At 43.7% G+C, this 14,926-nt stretch overlaps 1 protein-coding gene across 1 annotated transcript; it reads left to right on the plus strand.

Moving 5' to 3' along the window:
* Positions 1-4,137: 4,137 nt before the first annotated feature.
* Positions 4,138-9,106, plus strand: LOC111240015 (protein NLRC3-like). The gene is made up of 9 exons (XM_022769972.1): positions 4,138-4,363; positions 4,494-4,607; positions 4,981-5,059; positions 5,202-5,427; positions 5,580-7,383; positions 7,497-7,670; positions 7,902-8,075; positions 8,368-8,414; positions 8,566-9,106. Exons 1-9 carry the CDS (start codon positions 4,305-4,307, stop codon positions 9,090-9,092), a joined length of 3,204 nt encoding a protein of 1,067 aa, XP_022625693.1. The 5' UTR covers positions 4,138-4,304; the 3' UTR covers positions 9,093-9,106.
* Positions 9,107-14,926: the final 5,820 nt, after the last annotated feature.

Genomic DNA, 14,926 nt, shown 5'->3' on the forward strand with positions numbered 1-14,926 from the left:
CACGTTAGTGAGACATGTTTCTGTGCAATATATTTCCTCAGTATAACCGTGAAGTCTCAGTTTAAATGAGCTAAACTTCGCCCTAATTGTCCCTTTTTCTTGTTGAATTTCGTTACAGCAAAGCTACACAGAACAATGAAGTGCCATGTCCAGTGCAGCCGCCCACCGCAGGATATCACGGTGCTCGTTTCACCACCCTTAGCTGCCTCTTAAAGATTATCACCAGTGTATAAACGGGCCTGTCTACTGTCAGGGCTCTGGTGGACCAGACGTGAGGAGAGAGGCCAGCTGGAAGTCTGCTCTGACTCCAGCAGCAGCCATGGAGGAGGAGGTGAGCATGGAGTATTTACTGGAGCAGGTGATGCACAACGACGTGGGGAAGAGGCTCCAGGTGGGCCAGGAGGTCACAGAGCTCATCCTGGACGGGGAGAAGTCCCCCGAGCTGGAGCAGGACCAGACCACGCTGGACAGGATGGTGGAGGCGGTGGCCAGCTCCTGGGTCAACTCCAGCAACTTCAAGGTGAGGACAGGCTGTTGGTTTAAAGGTGGAGACGCTTGTTGCTGGAGGAGAGGTGGGAAGAATAACACACTCCAAGTCTGTCACCATCATTTTAAAAATAACTGTAGAGATGCTCTGAACAAGACACTTGACTCTCAGCTGTTGTTACAGCTGCTTTTCCTGAATGAAGAGTCCTTCACAGGTAATGGAGATATTAGTTCCATTAGAGCTCAGCTGATCAACAAACTAGTCACCTGTCACAGTGTTAAAGCTAAAGATGTCTGACTCAGTGCTGCTGTAAACAGCCTCAGTCTCCACTTTAACTTCCTGACTCAGAAAATAGTGAGAAATGTCGTCACAGACGCCCAGAGCTCAAAGTGAACCAAACCCACAGTAGAAAACTTCAGAATAATTCAAAATAAATGAAAATTATTAAAAGAAGATTAAAGTAATCACAAGGGAAACAGAAACGCCTCACATTTCACTTTTCAGTTTGAACTGTGACATGTTTGATATTTTTACTGTTGGGTCGTTTCGTCTAATAAAGCAAATTATTTTTTAAGCTCTTTATGGATTTTATGTGCAAAAGTCTTAATTTGTAAAGTAACTGTGTCAGATAAACTCAGATTGAAACCTGATTCTTGCTGATTCCTGGAACTCCCTGATGTATGAACCAGTCCTCTCCACCGACCAGTCAGACCAGTTCTCCACTGTTCAAATGTGTCTGGATGATCAGGATGTGACTGATCCTCCTCCACACGTGTCACCTTCCTGTTGTTGTCAGACAGTTTAAGGTTTCTCTTTACTGTTTCAGGACTTTGAGACTTCTGCGTGGTGTGAAGATGTTGATCCATAAGAACCAAAAACCATCTCAGTGTAGTTTCACACCTCCTCTCTCAGGCTTCTCTCTGGAGCTCTAGTAACATCAGTCAGGAGACAGTCTGTTGAAATAGCTCGTCAGGATGGATTGCATGCTCCTTTGCACTCCCCCCGCCGCCCGAAGCTTCCAGAAATAATGCACTTTCCAAGTAGAAGCACGAACACTGTACACAGGAATATCAGGAGTACAGAGTAAGAATTTATGCTCTTTCTCAATGAATCGTGAATTAGCAGCATAAAAGACCCACATTTTTCACTGTCACATCTCACAATGTCTCCACTGGTGGTCAGTTAGTTTACAGTGCGTCTATCATTGTCACTCTTTATTGTGTATGTCCTAATAAGTGTGAATCCTGTGGGGCAGTGTAATGTAGTGTTGTAGTGACTCAGTGTGACCACAGGAGGGCAGTAAATACTCTATCAGTCAGTTTAGAAACATGTAGACATGAGTGTTTATAGCAGTTTGATAATATCTGTGTTCACATACAGAGGGTCATTATCAGACTGATGAACATTAGAGCTAAAATAATGCAGAAATGTGGAATAATGTCAGTGTGAGTATCAGTCTTGTTGTCAGTGCTGTATGTGGAGAGTTGTAGTTACTGACAGTAACCACTGGGGGGCAGTGATCATGGTAGTTTCTCTGAGTGAAGACATCACTGTTGGTATCAGTGTCGTTAACATCCGTCATTAGTACAACTCTATTAACAAGATTTAAGTCATGTCATGTGACATCATGTCATCAGTTTTTTCTTTCCACCACCAGAGGGCGCCACATCATCATCAAGGAAGAGCCAGAGTCCTTCACAGTTAATGGAGATATTAGTTCCTTTAGAGCTCATCTGATCAATAATCAATGTTAATGGAAACATCATGAGAAAGTCTGATGTCTTAATAACACATCAGCATGTGACGCACACACACACACACACACGCACACACACACACACACACACACAAAAAACACAAAGCTCCTTTTCCACACAGGCAGACATGAGTGTTTATAGCAGTTTAATAATAACTGTGTTCACATACAGAGGGTCATTATCAGACTGATGAACATTAGAGCTAAAATAATGCAGAAATGTGGAATAATGTCAGAGTGAGTATCAGTCTTGTTGTCAGTGCTGTATGTGGAGAGTTGTAGTTACTTATCAGATCTGACCTCAGGAATGAGATTGTGTTTTATTTAGAGGTGGGAGGAAAGGTTGTGAATCAGGTCTTGCTGGATTCCTCACTGAGGTGGAGGGAAATGATAGAGCAGAGTCTAATGAAACCACAGTCAGATAAAAGCAAAGAGGGAAGGACAGAAGTGGAAGAATATAGACGGTGATTTGCATGATCTGCTCCTGATCCCTCCTCCATCACAGGTGAAGCTGTGACTGATTCCAGGAAACAGCTCACCTGTCTCACTCTTTTCTCTGCAGGCGTCAAATGGAGACTCTTCTTCTTCAACTCTGTTTGAACCAAGTGTAAGTTTGCTTTGTTTGATACGTTCACTTTGTCTTTAGTGACTTCACTGCGTGTTTCCTGCTGTGTAATGTTTGTATTTGTTCAGTTCTTATTTCATCAGGGTTAGAGGTTAAAGAACTCTTGTGTTGAAGGATCAACATCCATGTTGTTGGATCATTGATTTACTGGAATCAAACAATATGATCAACAGCTGATGTTTGTTTCCTGTTCTCACCTGTCGGAGAACAAAGTACCTTTATATGTGGGTAGAAGACGTCATCTCCACCAGCGTAAAGTCAGACACAACAGAATACTGTTTCCTGTGAGTCCTTTCAGAGTAAAGTGCAGAGAGTACTTGAAGCTGTAGTGTTGCTGCCTGTGTTCCTGTTGTAGTGATGTGTAATGAGGCTGTTGGGGAGGTGGAGATGAGAAAAATCTCTTCACATTCACAGTAGAGGACTGATGTGGAGGGGCAGTCACTGTGTTATGAAGATCCATGTTGCTTCAAGTCTTCATCGTGCACATATTCCTGTCCTACATCTCCCTCAGACCAGGGGATTTGAAACAGTTTGAGTTTCTGTCTTTATGTGCTCAGGTCCGTATCACAGGAAAAGTGTATGAATGTACAGAGGAGAGTGTCAGTGATGTCTAAACCATGTTATAAAATATATATTTAGTCAAACTGTCTCTTTAGCAGCAGCTGAATCAGCTGTGATCAGCTCCTGTCTGCAGTGTCTCATGATGTTCTGTTTTACTGTGAAATTGAAGGAAGCTTTATTGTGGAGGGACATCAGAGATAATGATATAATGAGTAAGTGAAGTCACTGAATCAGATCAACATGTGTTTGACCATTAAGTGTTTTAAAGTATCTTAATCTCTCTTATGATGTTTAGTGGTCGGGTTGTAAAACTGAATCAGTGGATGTTAATGATCGTCCATGATCCCGTGTGTTTGCTGGGCTGCTCTTCACGTCACTGCAGCTTCATGACGCCATCTAGTGGACGGATGGTAGAAGTACAGCAGCTGATGGCAGCTTCCTCTGCCTCACACTGATATGAAACAGAGAAGAAGAGCCAATCAGTGGAGGAGCAGCTGGAGAAATGATGTACATTTGAGTTGATGTGCAGATGAATGATGTGTGTTTCTCTCCACATGAAGGTAGAAAGTGTGTGTGAGCTGATGTGGATGTGAACTCAGCAGCATGGATCAGTGTGAGGACAGAGAGGAGGGAGCCCCTCCCTCTAAAACCACTCTGTGTGGGGAACATGAGAGCCAGACCAGAGCTCAGAGGTGAGATGAGGATCTCTAACTGTCCATGACTCACATCACTGCTCCATCATTATTCACACTCAAAGCTCTGTGTGTGTTAGTGTTAGAGACACACCACACTCTGCTGGACCTGGACCTGGACCTGGACCTGGACCTGGACCTGGACCTGGACCTGGATCTGGACCTGGACCTAGCTGTGTGTCCATGAAGAGCAACAAATCCATGGGTCAACCTGTTCATTTCAGCCATTCTGTTGATGGAAGGTCAGAATTTAAAACAGTCAGAAAGACGTTTCTCACTAAAAGTCAGTTGTTGTGTTTATTTAAAGATTGAAGATATTTTTCATCAGTTTTTATTCAACATGAACATTTATCAGTTCTGTTTTTGTTTCAGGATCCAGCAGCAGAGACCAGACTCTCCTGAACCCAGCTGTCTGTCTTTAAAGAGCGACGGGTCGAAGGGCAGGATCATTGACTTTAAAGGGCGACGTCCGTCAGCTGATCAGATGTAAGCTGTAACTGACAGTGAGACTCAGGTTATTGTAGAAAAGAACTAGTTTGTACGACGTGTTGTTGGACCTGGTCTGAAATCAAAGTGTTTGTGTCTGTTGTGAACGTCCTCACTGGAAGGTGGAGGTAAAACAGTGGAGGGTTGGTGAGAGCTGTTGGGACTAAAGCAAACACTGAGCTGAAAGCTACAAACAGCTGCAGACTGAGCTGTTGATTCTCAGTGGGATCGGCAGGACTAGTAAACCTTTACCGCTACAGGGAGTCGTCTGATTGGCTGTCACATCCAAACGTGACTTCATGGACCTTTAGCTTGTGTCTGTCTCTGTGTGGACAGACATAATGTGAGCTCATTCTTCATGATTCCTCCACAGAGTGGACCAGGAGAGCTCAGAGGTTCCCAGTGCTCAGTCTGCCCAGCAGCATCAAACACAGCTGGACTCCATATTTATGGTCTGTACATGTACAACAACTACTGCTCCATCTGTTGTGTTCACAATAATCTCCATGCTGCACTTTCAGACCAGTGGACTGTCAGTCTGTCCAACATGGATCTGATGTTTGATGCTGTCATTCATATAGTTTTCTGTTCCAGCTGCTGGAGGAGAACATGGTCACTTTTGTCAAGAACGAGCTGAAGAAGATGCACAAGCTTCTGAGTCCAGATTACCCAGAATGCTCAGGGAGTCAGAGGGAGGATGAGGAGGTGTTGGACGCTGAGGATGAAGAGCAGAGGAGGAGCAGAGAGGCATTTGTGAAGATCACAGTGAACTTCCTGAGGAGAATGAAGCAGGAGCAGCTGGCTGACTGTCTGCAGAGCAGTAAGAGGATTTCTCTAAAGATTCAACATGATGGAGAAATGAGACATTTACTAACATCAACACATGGAGGGAAATATGGTCATATAGTCATTCTTTAGGGGAATTAAATGTTGTATTTTCTCATTGATCTTGTTTCTTGTTTGTTCATTCAGGAGATTTTGCTCCAGTTTGTCGACGTGAACTCAAATCTAACCTGAAGAAGAAGTTCCAGTTTGTGTTTGAGGGGATCGCTAAAGCAGGAAACCCAACCCTTCTGAACCAGATCTACACAGAGCTCTACATCACAGAGGGAGGGACTGGAGAGGTCAATGATGAACATGAGGTCAGACAGATTGAAACAGCATCCAGGAAACCAGTCAGACCAGAAACAACCATCAGACAAGAAGACATCTTTAAAGCCTCACCTGGAAGAGACGGACCAATCAGAACAGTGATGACAAAGGGAGTGGCTGGCATTGGGAAAACAGTCTTAACACAGAAGTTCACTCTGGACTGGGCTGAAGACAAAGCCAACCAGGACATACAGTTCACATTTCCATTCACCTTCAGAGAGCTGAATGTGCTGAAAGAGAGAAAGTTCAGCTTGGTGGAACTTGTTCATCACTTCTTTACTGAAACCAAAGAAGCAGGAATCTGCAGGTTTGATCAGTTCCAGGTCGTGTTCATCTTTGACGGTCTGGATGAGTGTAGACTTCCTCTGGACTTCCACAACACTGAGATCCTGACTGATGTTACAGAGTCCACCTCAGTGGACGTGCTGCTGACAAACCTCATCAGGGGGAAACTGCTTCCCTCTGCTCGCCTCTGGATAACCACACGACCTGCAGCAGCCAATCAGATCCCTCCTGAGTGTGTTGACGTGGTGACAGAGGTCAGAGGGTTCACTGACCCACAGAAGGAGGAGTACTTCAGGAAGAGGTTCAGAGATGAGGAGCAGGCCAGCAGGATCATCTCCCACATCAAGACATCACGAAGCCTCCACATCATGTGCCACATCCCAGTCTTCTGCTGGATCACTGCTACAGTTCTGGAGGAGGTGTTGAAAACCAGAGAGGGAGGAGAGCTGCCCAAGACCCTGACTGAGATGTACATCCACTTCCTGGTGGTTCAGTCCAAACTGAAGAAGGTCAAGTATGATGGAGGATCTGAGACAGATCCACACTGGAGTCCAGAGAGCAGGAAGATGATTGAGTCTCTGGGAAAACTGGCTTTTGAGCAGCTGCAGAAAGGAAACCTGATCTTCTATGAATCAGACCTGACAGAGTGTGGCATCGATATCAGAGCAGCCTCAGTGTACTCAGGAGTGTTCACACAGATCTTTAAAGAGGAGAGAGGCCTGTACCAGGACAAGGTGTTCTGCTTCGTCCATCTGAGTGTTCAGGAGTTTCTGGCTGCTCTTCATGTCCATCTGACCTTCATCAACTCTGGACTCAATCTGATGTCAGAAGAACAATCAACCTCCTGGAAGTCTGAACCAAGACGAGACGAATCTGCAGAGACAAACTTCTACCAGAGAGCTGTGGACGAGGCCTTACAGAGTCCAAATGGACACATGGACTTGTTCCTCCGCTTCCTCCTGGGTCTTTCACTGCAGACCAATCAGACTCTCCTACGAGGTCTGATGACACAGACAGGAAGTGGCTCACAGACCAATCAGGAAACAGTCCAGTACATCAAGAAGAAGATTGAAGAGACTCCCTCTGCAGAGAAAAGCATCAACCTGTTCCACTGTCTGAATGAACTGAATGATCGTTCTCTAGTGGAGCAGATCCAACAGTCCCTGAGATCAGGACGTCTCTCCACAGATAAACTGTCTCCTGCTCAATGGTCAGCTCTGGTCTTCATCTTACTGTCCTCAGAAGAAGATCTGGACGTGTTTGACCTGAAGAAATACTCTGCTTCAGAGGAGGCTCTTCTGAAGCTGCTGCCAGTGGTCAAAGCCTCCAACAAAGCTCTGTAAGTCTAGAGAGAGTTGATTTATTCATCATTATATAAAGACACTTCTGTCTTTTCAACAGGAGAGAAAATAACTTCCTTTCTTCTTGAATTCCTCATGATCATCTCTTCAGACTGAGTGGCTGTAACCTCTCAGAGAGAAGCTGTGGAGCTCTGGCCTCAGTCCTCAGCTCCCAGTCCTCTAGTCTGAGACACCTGGACCTGAGTAACAATGACCTGCAGGACTCAGGAGTGAAGCTGTTGTCTGCTGGACTGGAGAGTCCACTCTGTACACTGGAGACTCTCAGGTCAGGATCTTACACATTCAGGGTAACACTGAGACAATAAAAGTGTTCATGAATGTCAAGTAGTCAAGGTTCAACCTTGATTTATTCTCCAGAATGATTTATTGAGCCATAACAGAAGGTGAAGCCAATCAATCAATAAACTGTAATTGATCATTTGTTCCACATGAATCCTGCTAATCTAAGTCTCGGATATGAAGCTGATCTAACATGTATCTCATGCATGTTTTAAAGGCTGTCAGGATGTCTGGTCACAGAGGAAGGCTGTGCTTCTCTGGCCTCAGCTCTGAGCTCCAACCCCTCCCACCTGAGAGAGCTGGACCTGAGCTACAATCATCCAGGAGACTCAGGACTGAAGCTTCTGTCTGCTGGACTGGAGGATCCAGACTGGAGACTGGACATTCTCAGGTATGTAGAGGCCTGCTGCAGACACACTCACTGTCTGATAGAGGAGGGACTTTATACAGGTGCAGACTTTATAATTAGACAAGGTGATGAAGTATCTTCTCCATGTCTCCTTCCTGCTCTGTATCATTAAAGATGAAGACTCCACTTCCTGTTTCTCTTTGGTCAATGTGCATCCATACACACAAGCCTCCATCTGAACACAGTAATCAAACAGTCTGTGTATGAGCCATGTAATGTCCATGTGTGCATGCTGACAGAGAACGTGCTGGTCTGACCCCCCTCCTCCTTTCAGGGCGGAGCCTGGTGGAGTCCGATGGTTGACACCAGGTCTGAGGAAGTGTAAGTGTGTTTTAATGTGATCGATGAAAACAAAGCAGCACATTCAACCATCTTCAAACTGTCACATCACTGATGTCAGGAGTCTTCATCAAACTGTCAATAACTGATCAGATGATCAATAACTGCAGCTGTGTCTTGTTCTCTCCATCAGATTCCTGTCAACTCACAATCGACACAAACACAGTGAACAGACAGATCAAACTGTCTGACAACAACAGGAAGGTGACACGTGTGGAGGAGGATCAGTCATATCCTGATCATCCAGACAGATTTGACCAGTGTCCTCAGCTGCTGTGTTCAACTGGTCTGACTGGTCGCTGTTACTGGGAGGTCGAGTGGAGAGGAGCGGTTGATGTATCAGTGAGTTACAGAGGAATCAGCAGGAAAGGAGACAGTAAAGACTCTGTGTTTGGAAAGAACGATCAGTCCTGGAGTCTGTTCTGCTCTGGTGCTGGTTACTCTGTCTGTCACAATAAGACAGTGACATCTATCTCCTCCTCCTCTGTCTCTAACAGAGTAGTAGTGTATGTGGATTGTCCTGCTGGCTCTCTGTCCTTCTACAGAGTCTCCTCTAACAAACTGATCCACCTCCACACCTTCAACACCACCTTCACTGAACCTCTGTATCCTGGGTTTGGAGTCTGGTTTAATCCTGGTTCCTCATTGTCTCTGTGTTGAATGTAGCAGAGGGAGAAACGTTCTCACTGTTGAACAGATAGTTCAGTCTCTACATGTCTGTCTCTTACACTCACACACGTTTCAGATTCATCTATTAATAAAACAGTCAAGTTTTTGATAAATAATCTATCTATCTATCTATCTATCTATCTATCTATCTATCTATCTATCTATCTATCTATCTATCTATCTATCTATCTATCTATCTGTCTATCTTCTTGTCGTTTCACAATAAAAGCATCAGTGATAATCTCTGTGTTTTGTCTGAATCTGAGTCGATTCAGTTCAAACTAAAACACTCTCACAGTTTGTTTGAAAAGTCTGGGAAAAGACAAAGACAGTCAATGAAAATGTCGAGGCCCTCAGTGTTGAAGGTTTACATTCAGAGAAAAGCCTGAAAGGTCCTAAAAGAAGAGGTCTACATTAACCTGCTTCATGTGCAATTTGAAACGTCAAACTTCAAAGGTGGTCTATGACTCCCCAGAGGTTTTGAGGTTGTTGGTTCAATCCTGAGATAGAGATTTAATGTTGAAAGCCAAAGTCCAGAGGAAAGACTGGAAGTCTCCAAGAGAAGAACTGGTTTTTGTTTCTGTCCCAGTCTCTCAAGCTGTTGAAGACTTGTCTAAAGGTTAGAGGTCATGGGTTTTAATCCTCAGTGACTCAATGAAGTTTGAAGTCCAACACTAAAAGTTGAGAACTCAAAATCTCTCTCAACGAAGTGTTGAGACATTTAGAGGTTGTGTGTTTGATAATTAGCATGTCAGAGAGTCCAACACCCAGAGGAAAGACTGACAAGCTTTTAGAAAAGGCCAATTATCTAAAGCGCATGTCTTTGGACTGTGGGAGGAAGCCAGAGCACCTCGAGGAAACCCACGCACAACATACTGATTCTGCACAGAAAGGCCACTGCACCACCGTGCTGCCCTGCTGATCTTTAACATGCACCTGATTTTCCTGGCAGTTACTCTGCATGATGAGTACTTTTACTTTGATACTTTCACTACATGTTACTGATAGTACTTGTGGACTTTAACTCAGGTAAAATTAGGATTGACGAGTCAGTTTAGCCTCAGGTCAACTTTCTTCTACTCTATTAGATGGCGACCAGAACATAATCAAAGGCTAAAAATGCAACTGGAATTGGAAGTGATTCTGCGGGTAACTTGCTGCTCAGATGGAGATCATTTTTTTTAATTAAAAATTATTAGTTTATTAAAATAATATGACGGATCAGATATTTTATTGCTGTCTCACAGTGTTAGAGGACTTTTCAGGTGTTTTACAGTCATGGTATTGATCGTCAGGTTAAGTTTGAAGTCCAACACTCGAAGTGAAGTAAAACTGTCTTTCAGTGGTTCAAGCAGTTACAAACGGATTTGTTTGACCAACAGTCTAAAATCCAAAGATTCTCATTAAAAATAACTAAATTAACAATTTATATTAATTTAAAAACTATTTGATTATAAAAATCGTTGCTGATTTATTTTTTCTCCACCTTCTAACTGATAAATTGACTAATTGAAGCAGCTTTAGTTCTTACAATTATTTTATTTAACAATGATTAATTGAAATGACAAATATTCACATCCATCCATCCTTGTTCTCCCCTTCTGGTGCTGCAGGAACAGGTGTTGTTCCTCGCTCTTGCCGGCAGGTGTCGCCATTTAGCTGCTTCCTTCACCGCTGGTTCTATGATTTACTATGGCAAATGATCATTTCGTCGCCTCTAATCACAGTGAATGATTATTAATTAGCCAGCTGAGGCTTGTAGACATTGGAATGGCTTGAGGATTAAATACCAAGTAGTTAAACTACCACAGCCGAGTGGATCATCGCCGGGCTGGGATGTGAAGTAACGGCGGAGGCAGCATCGCCACTTGTGACTTTTTTTCTGGGAACGATTCAGTCCATCCGGTGAGTGAACCTATAACCGGTCACTGGATTAATAACTAGTCAATGAACCCGCCAGGAGCAGGTAAGTTACATTAAAGCCTCCGCGGCCGTTGGAACTTAACCAGCTAACTTAGCTAGTTTAGCTAACGCTAACTCGACTGTAATTTGATAGAAGCGGGCTAGTAGCGAGCTAGCAGGAGAAGCTAACAGCTACATAAACTGTTTTGACATTTAACGTTCACCTTAATAAGCGCAGTTACGTGACTGTGCTGCACTTAAAGTAGCAGCACTACCTCTAATTCTGAGCTACACGTTAGTGAGACATGTTTCTGTGCAATATATTTCCTCAGTATAACCGTGAAGTCTCAGTTTAAATGAGCTAAACTTCGCCCTAATTGTCCCTTTTTCTTGTTGAATTTCGTTACAGCAAAGCTACACAGAACAATGAAGTGCCATGTCCAGTGCAGCCGCCCACCGCAGGATATCACGGTGCTCGTTTCACCACCCTTAGCTGCCTCTTAAAGATTATCACCAGTGTATAAACGGGCCTGTCTACTGTCAGGGCTCTGGTGGACCAGACGTGAGGAGAGAGGCCAGCTGGAAGTCTGCTCTGACTCCAGCAGCAGCCATGGAGGAGGAGGTGAGCATGGAGTATTTACTGGAGCAGGTGATGCACAACGACGTGGGGAAGAGGCTCCAGGTGGGCCAGGAGGTCACAGAGCTCATCCTGGACGGGGAGAAGTCCCCCGAGCTGGAGCAGGACCAGACCACGCTGGACAGGATGGTGGAGGCGGTGGCCAGCTCCTGGGTCAACTCCAGCAACTTCAAGGTGAGGACAGGCTGTTGGTTTAAAGGTGGAGACGCTTGTTGCTGGAGGAGAGGTGGGAAGAATAACACACTCCAAGTCTGTCACCATCATTTTAAAAATAACTGTAGAGATGCTCTGAACAAGACACTTGACTCTCAGCTGTTGTTACAGCTGCTTTTCCTTCACAGGTAATGGAGATATTAGTTCCATTAGAGCTCAGCTGATCAACAAACTAGTCACCTGTCACAGTGTTAAAGCTAAAGATGTCTGACTCAGTGCTGCTGTAAACAGCCTCAAGCCTCAGTCTCCACTTTAACTTCCTGACTCAGAAAATAGAGAGAAATGTTGTCACAGACGCCCAGAGCTCAAAGTGAAACAAACCCACAGTAGAAAACTTCAGAATAATTAGAAATAAATGAGAATTATTAAAAGGAAATTAAAGTAATTACAAGGGAAACAGAAACGCCTCACATTTCAGTTTTCAGTTTGACCTGTGACATGTTTGATATTTTTACTGTTGGGTCATTTCGTCTAATAAAGCAAATTATTTTTAAGATCTTTATGGATTTTATGTGCAAAAGTCTTAATTTGTAAAGTAACTGTGTCAGATAAACTCAGATTGAAACCTGATTCTTGCTGATTCCTGTAACTCCCTGATGTATGAACCAGTCCTCTCCACCCGACCAGTCAGACCAGTTCTCCACTGTTCAAATGTGTCTGGATGATCAGGATGTGACTGATCCTCCTCCACACGTGTCACCTTCCTGTTGTTGTTAGACAGTTTAAGGTTTCTCTTCACTGTTTCAGGACTTTGAGACTTCTGCGTGGTGTGAAGATGTTGATCCATAAGAACCAAAAACCATCTCAGTGTAGTTTCACACCTCCTCTCTCAGGCTTCTCTCTGGAGCTCTAGTAACATCAGTCAGGAGACAGTCTGTTGAAATAGCTCGTCAGGATGGATTGCATGCTCCTTTGCACTCCCCCCGCCGCCCGAAGCTTCCAGAAATAATGCACTTTCCAAGTAGAAGCACGAACACTGTACACAGGAATATCAGGAGTACAGAGTAAGGATTTATGCTCTTTCTCAATGAATCGTGAATTAGCAGCATAAAAGACCCACATTTTTCACTGTCACATCTCACAATGTCTCCACTGGTGGTCAGTTAGTTTACAGTGCGTCTATGATTGTCACTCTTTATTGTGTATGTCCTAATAAGTGTGAATCCTGTCGGACAGTGTAATGTAGTGTTGTAGTGACTCAGTGTGACCACAGGAGGGCAGTAAATACTCTATCAGTCAGTTTAGAAACATGTAGACATGAGTGTTTATAGCAGTTTGATAATATCTGTGTTCACATACAGAGGGTCATTATCAGACTGATGAACATTAGAGCTAAAATAATGCAGAAATGTGGAATAATGTCAGTGTGAGTATCAGTCTTGTTGTCAGTGCTGTATGTGGAGAGTTGTAGTTACTGACAGTAACCACTGGGGGGCAGTGATCATGGTAGTTTCTCTGAGTGAAGACATCACTGTTGGTATCAGTGTCGTTAACATCCGTCATTAGTACAACTCTATTAACAAGATTTAAGTCATGTCATGTGACATCATGTCATCAGTTTTTTCTTTCCACCACCAGAGGGCGCCACATCATCATCAAGGAAGAGCCAGAGTCCTTCACAGTTAATGGAGATATTAGTTCCTTTAGAGCTCATCTGATCAATAATCAATGTTAATGGAAACATCATGAGAAAGTCTGATGTCTTAATAACACATCAGCATGTGACGCACACACACACACACACACGCACACACACACACACACACACACAAAAAACACAAAGCTCCTTTTCCACACAGGCAGACATGAGTGTTTATAGCAGTTTAATAATAACTGTGTTCACATACAGAGGGTCATTATCAGACTGATGAACATTAGAGCTAAAATAATGCAGAAATGTGGAATAATGTCAGAGTGAGTATCAGTCTTGTTGTCAGTGCTGTATGTGGAGAGTTGTAGTTACTTATCAGATCTGACCTCAGGAATGAGATTGTGTTTTATTTAGAGGTGGGAGGAAAGGTTGTGAATCAGGTCTTGCTGGATTCCTCACTGAGGTGGAGGGAAATGATAGAGCAGAGTCTAATGAAACCACAGTCAGATAAAAGCAAAGAGGGAAGGACAGAAGTGGAAGAATATAGACGGTGATTTGCATGATCTGCTCCTGATCCCTCCTCCATCACAGGTGAAGCTGTGACTGATTCCAGGAAACAGCTCACCTGTCTCACTCTTTTCTCTGCAGGCGTCAAATGGAGACTCTTCTTCTTCAACTCTGTTTGAACCAAGTGTAAGTTTGCTTTGTTTGATACGTTCACTTTGTCTTTAGTGACTTCACTGCGTGTTTCCTGCTGTGTAATGTTTGTATTTGTTCAGTTCTTATTTCATCAGGGTTAGAGGTTAAAGAACTCTTGTGTTGAAGGATCAACATCCATGTTGTTGGATCATTGATTTACTGGAATCAAACAATATGATCAACAGCTGATGTTTGTTTCCTGTTCTCACCTGTCGGAGAACAAAGTACCTTTATATGTGGGTAGAAGACGTCATCTCCACCAGCGTAAAGTCAGACACAACAGAATACTGTTTCCTGTGAGTCCTTTCAGAGTAAAGTGCAGAGAGTACTTGAAGCTGTAGTGTTGCTGCCTGTGTTCCTGTTGTAGTGATGTGTAATGAGGCTGTTGGGGAGGTGGAGATGAGAAAAATCTCTTCACATTCACAGTAGAGGACTGATGTGGAGGGGCAGTCACTGTGTTATGAAGATCCATGTTGCTTCAAGTCTTCATCGTGCACATATTCCTGTCCTACATCTCCCTCAGACCAGGGGATTTGAAACAGTTTGAGTTTCTGTCTTTATGTGCTCAGGTCCGTATCACAGGAAAAGTGTATGAATGTACAGAGGAGAGTGTCAGTGATGTCTAAACCATGTTATAAAATATATATTTAGTCAAACTGTCTCTTTAGCAGCAGCTGAATCAGCTGTGATCAGCTCCTGTCTGCAGTGTCTCATGATGTTCTGTTTTACTGTGAAATTGAAGGAAGCTTTATTGTGGGGGGGCATCAGGGATAATGATATAAT

Source organism: Seriola dumerili, unplaced genomic scaffold (genome assembly GCF_002260705.1).
Source record: "Seriola dumerili isolate Sdu_G_001 unplaced genomic scaffold, Sdu_1.0 BDQW01008273.1, whole genome shotgun sequence".
Taxonomy (NCBI): Eukaryota; Metazoa; Chordata; class Actinopteri; order Carangiformes; family Carangidae; genus Seriola; species Seriola dumerili.

Excerpts from the sequence above, each read along its gene's own strand:
- LOC111240015 (XM_022769972.1), top strand. The coding sequence starts at position 4,305 with ATGAAGAGCAACAAATCCATGGGTCAACCTGTTCATTTCAGCCATTCT. Across the intron at positions 7,384-7,496 it reads AAAGCCTCCAACAAAGCTCT|ACTGAGTGGCTGTAACCTCT; the intron begins GTAAGTCTAGAG and ends TCATCTCTTCAG. Across the intron at positions 8,415-8,565 it reads GACACCAGGTCTGAGGAAGT|ATTCCTGTCAACTCACAATC; the intron begins GTAAGTGTGTTT and ends TCTCTCCATCAG.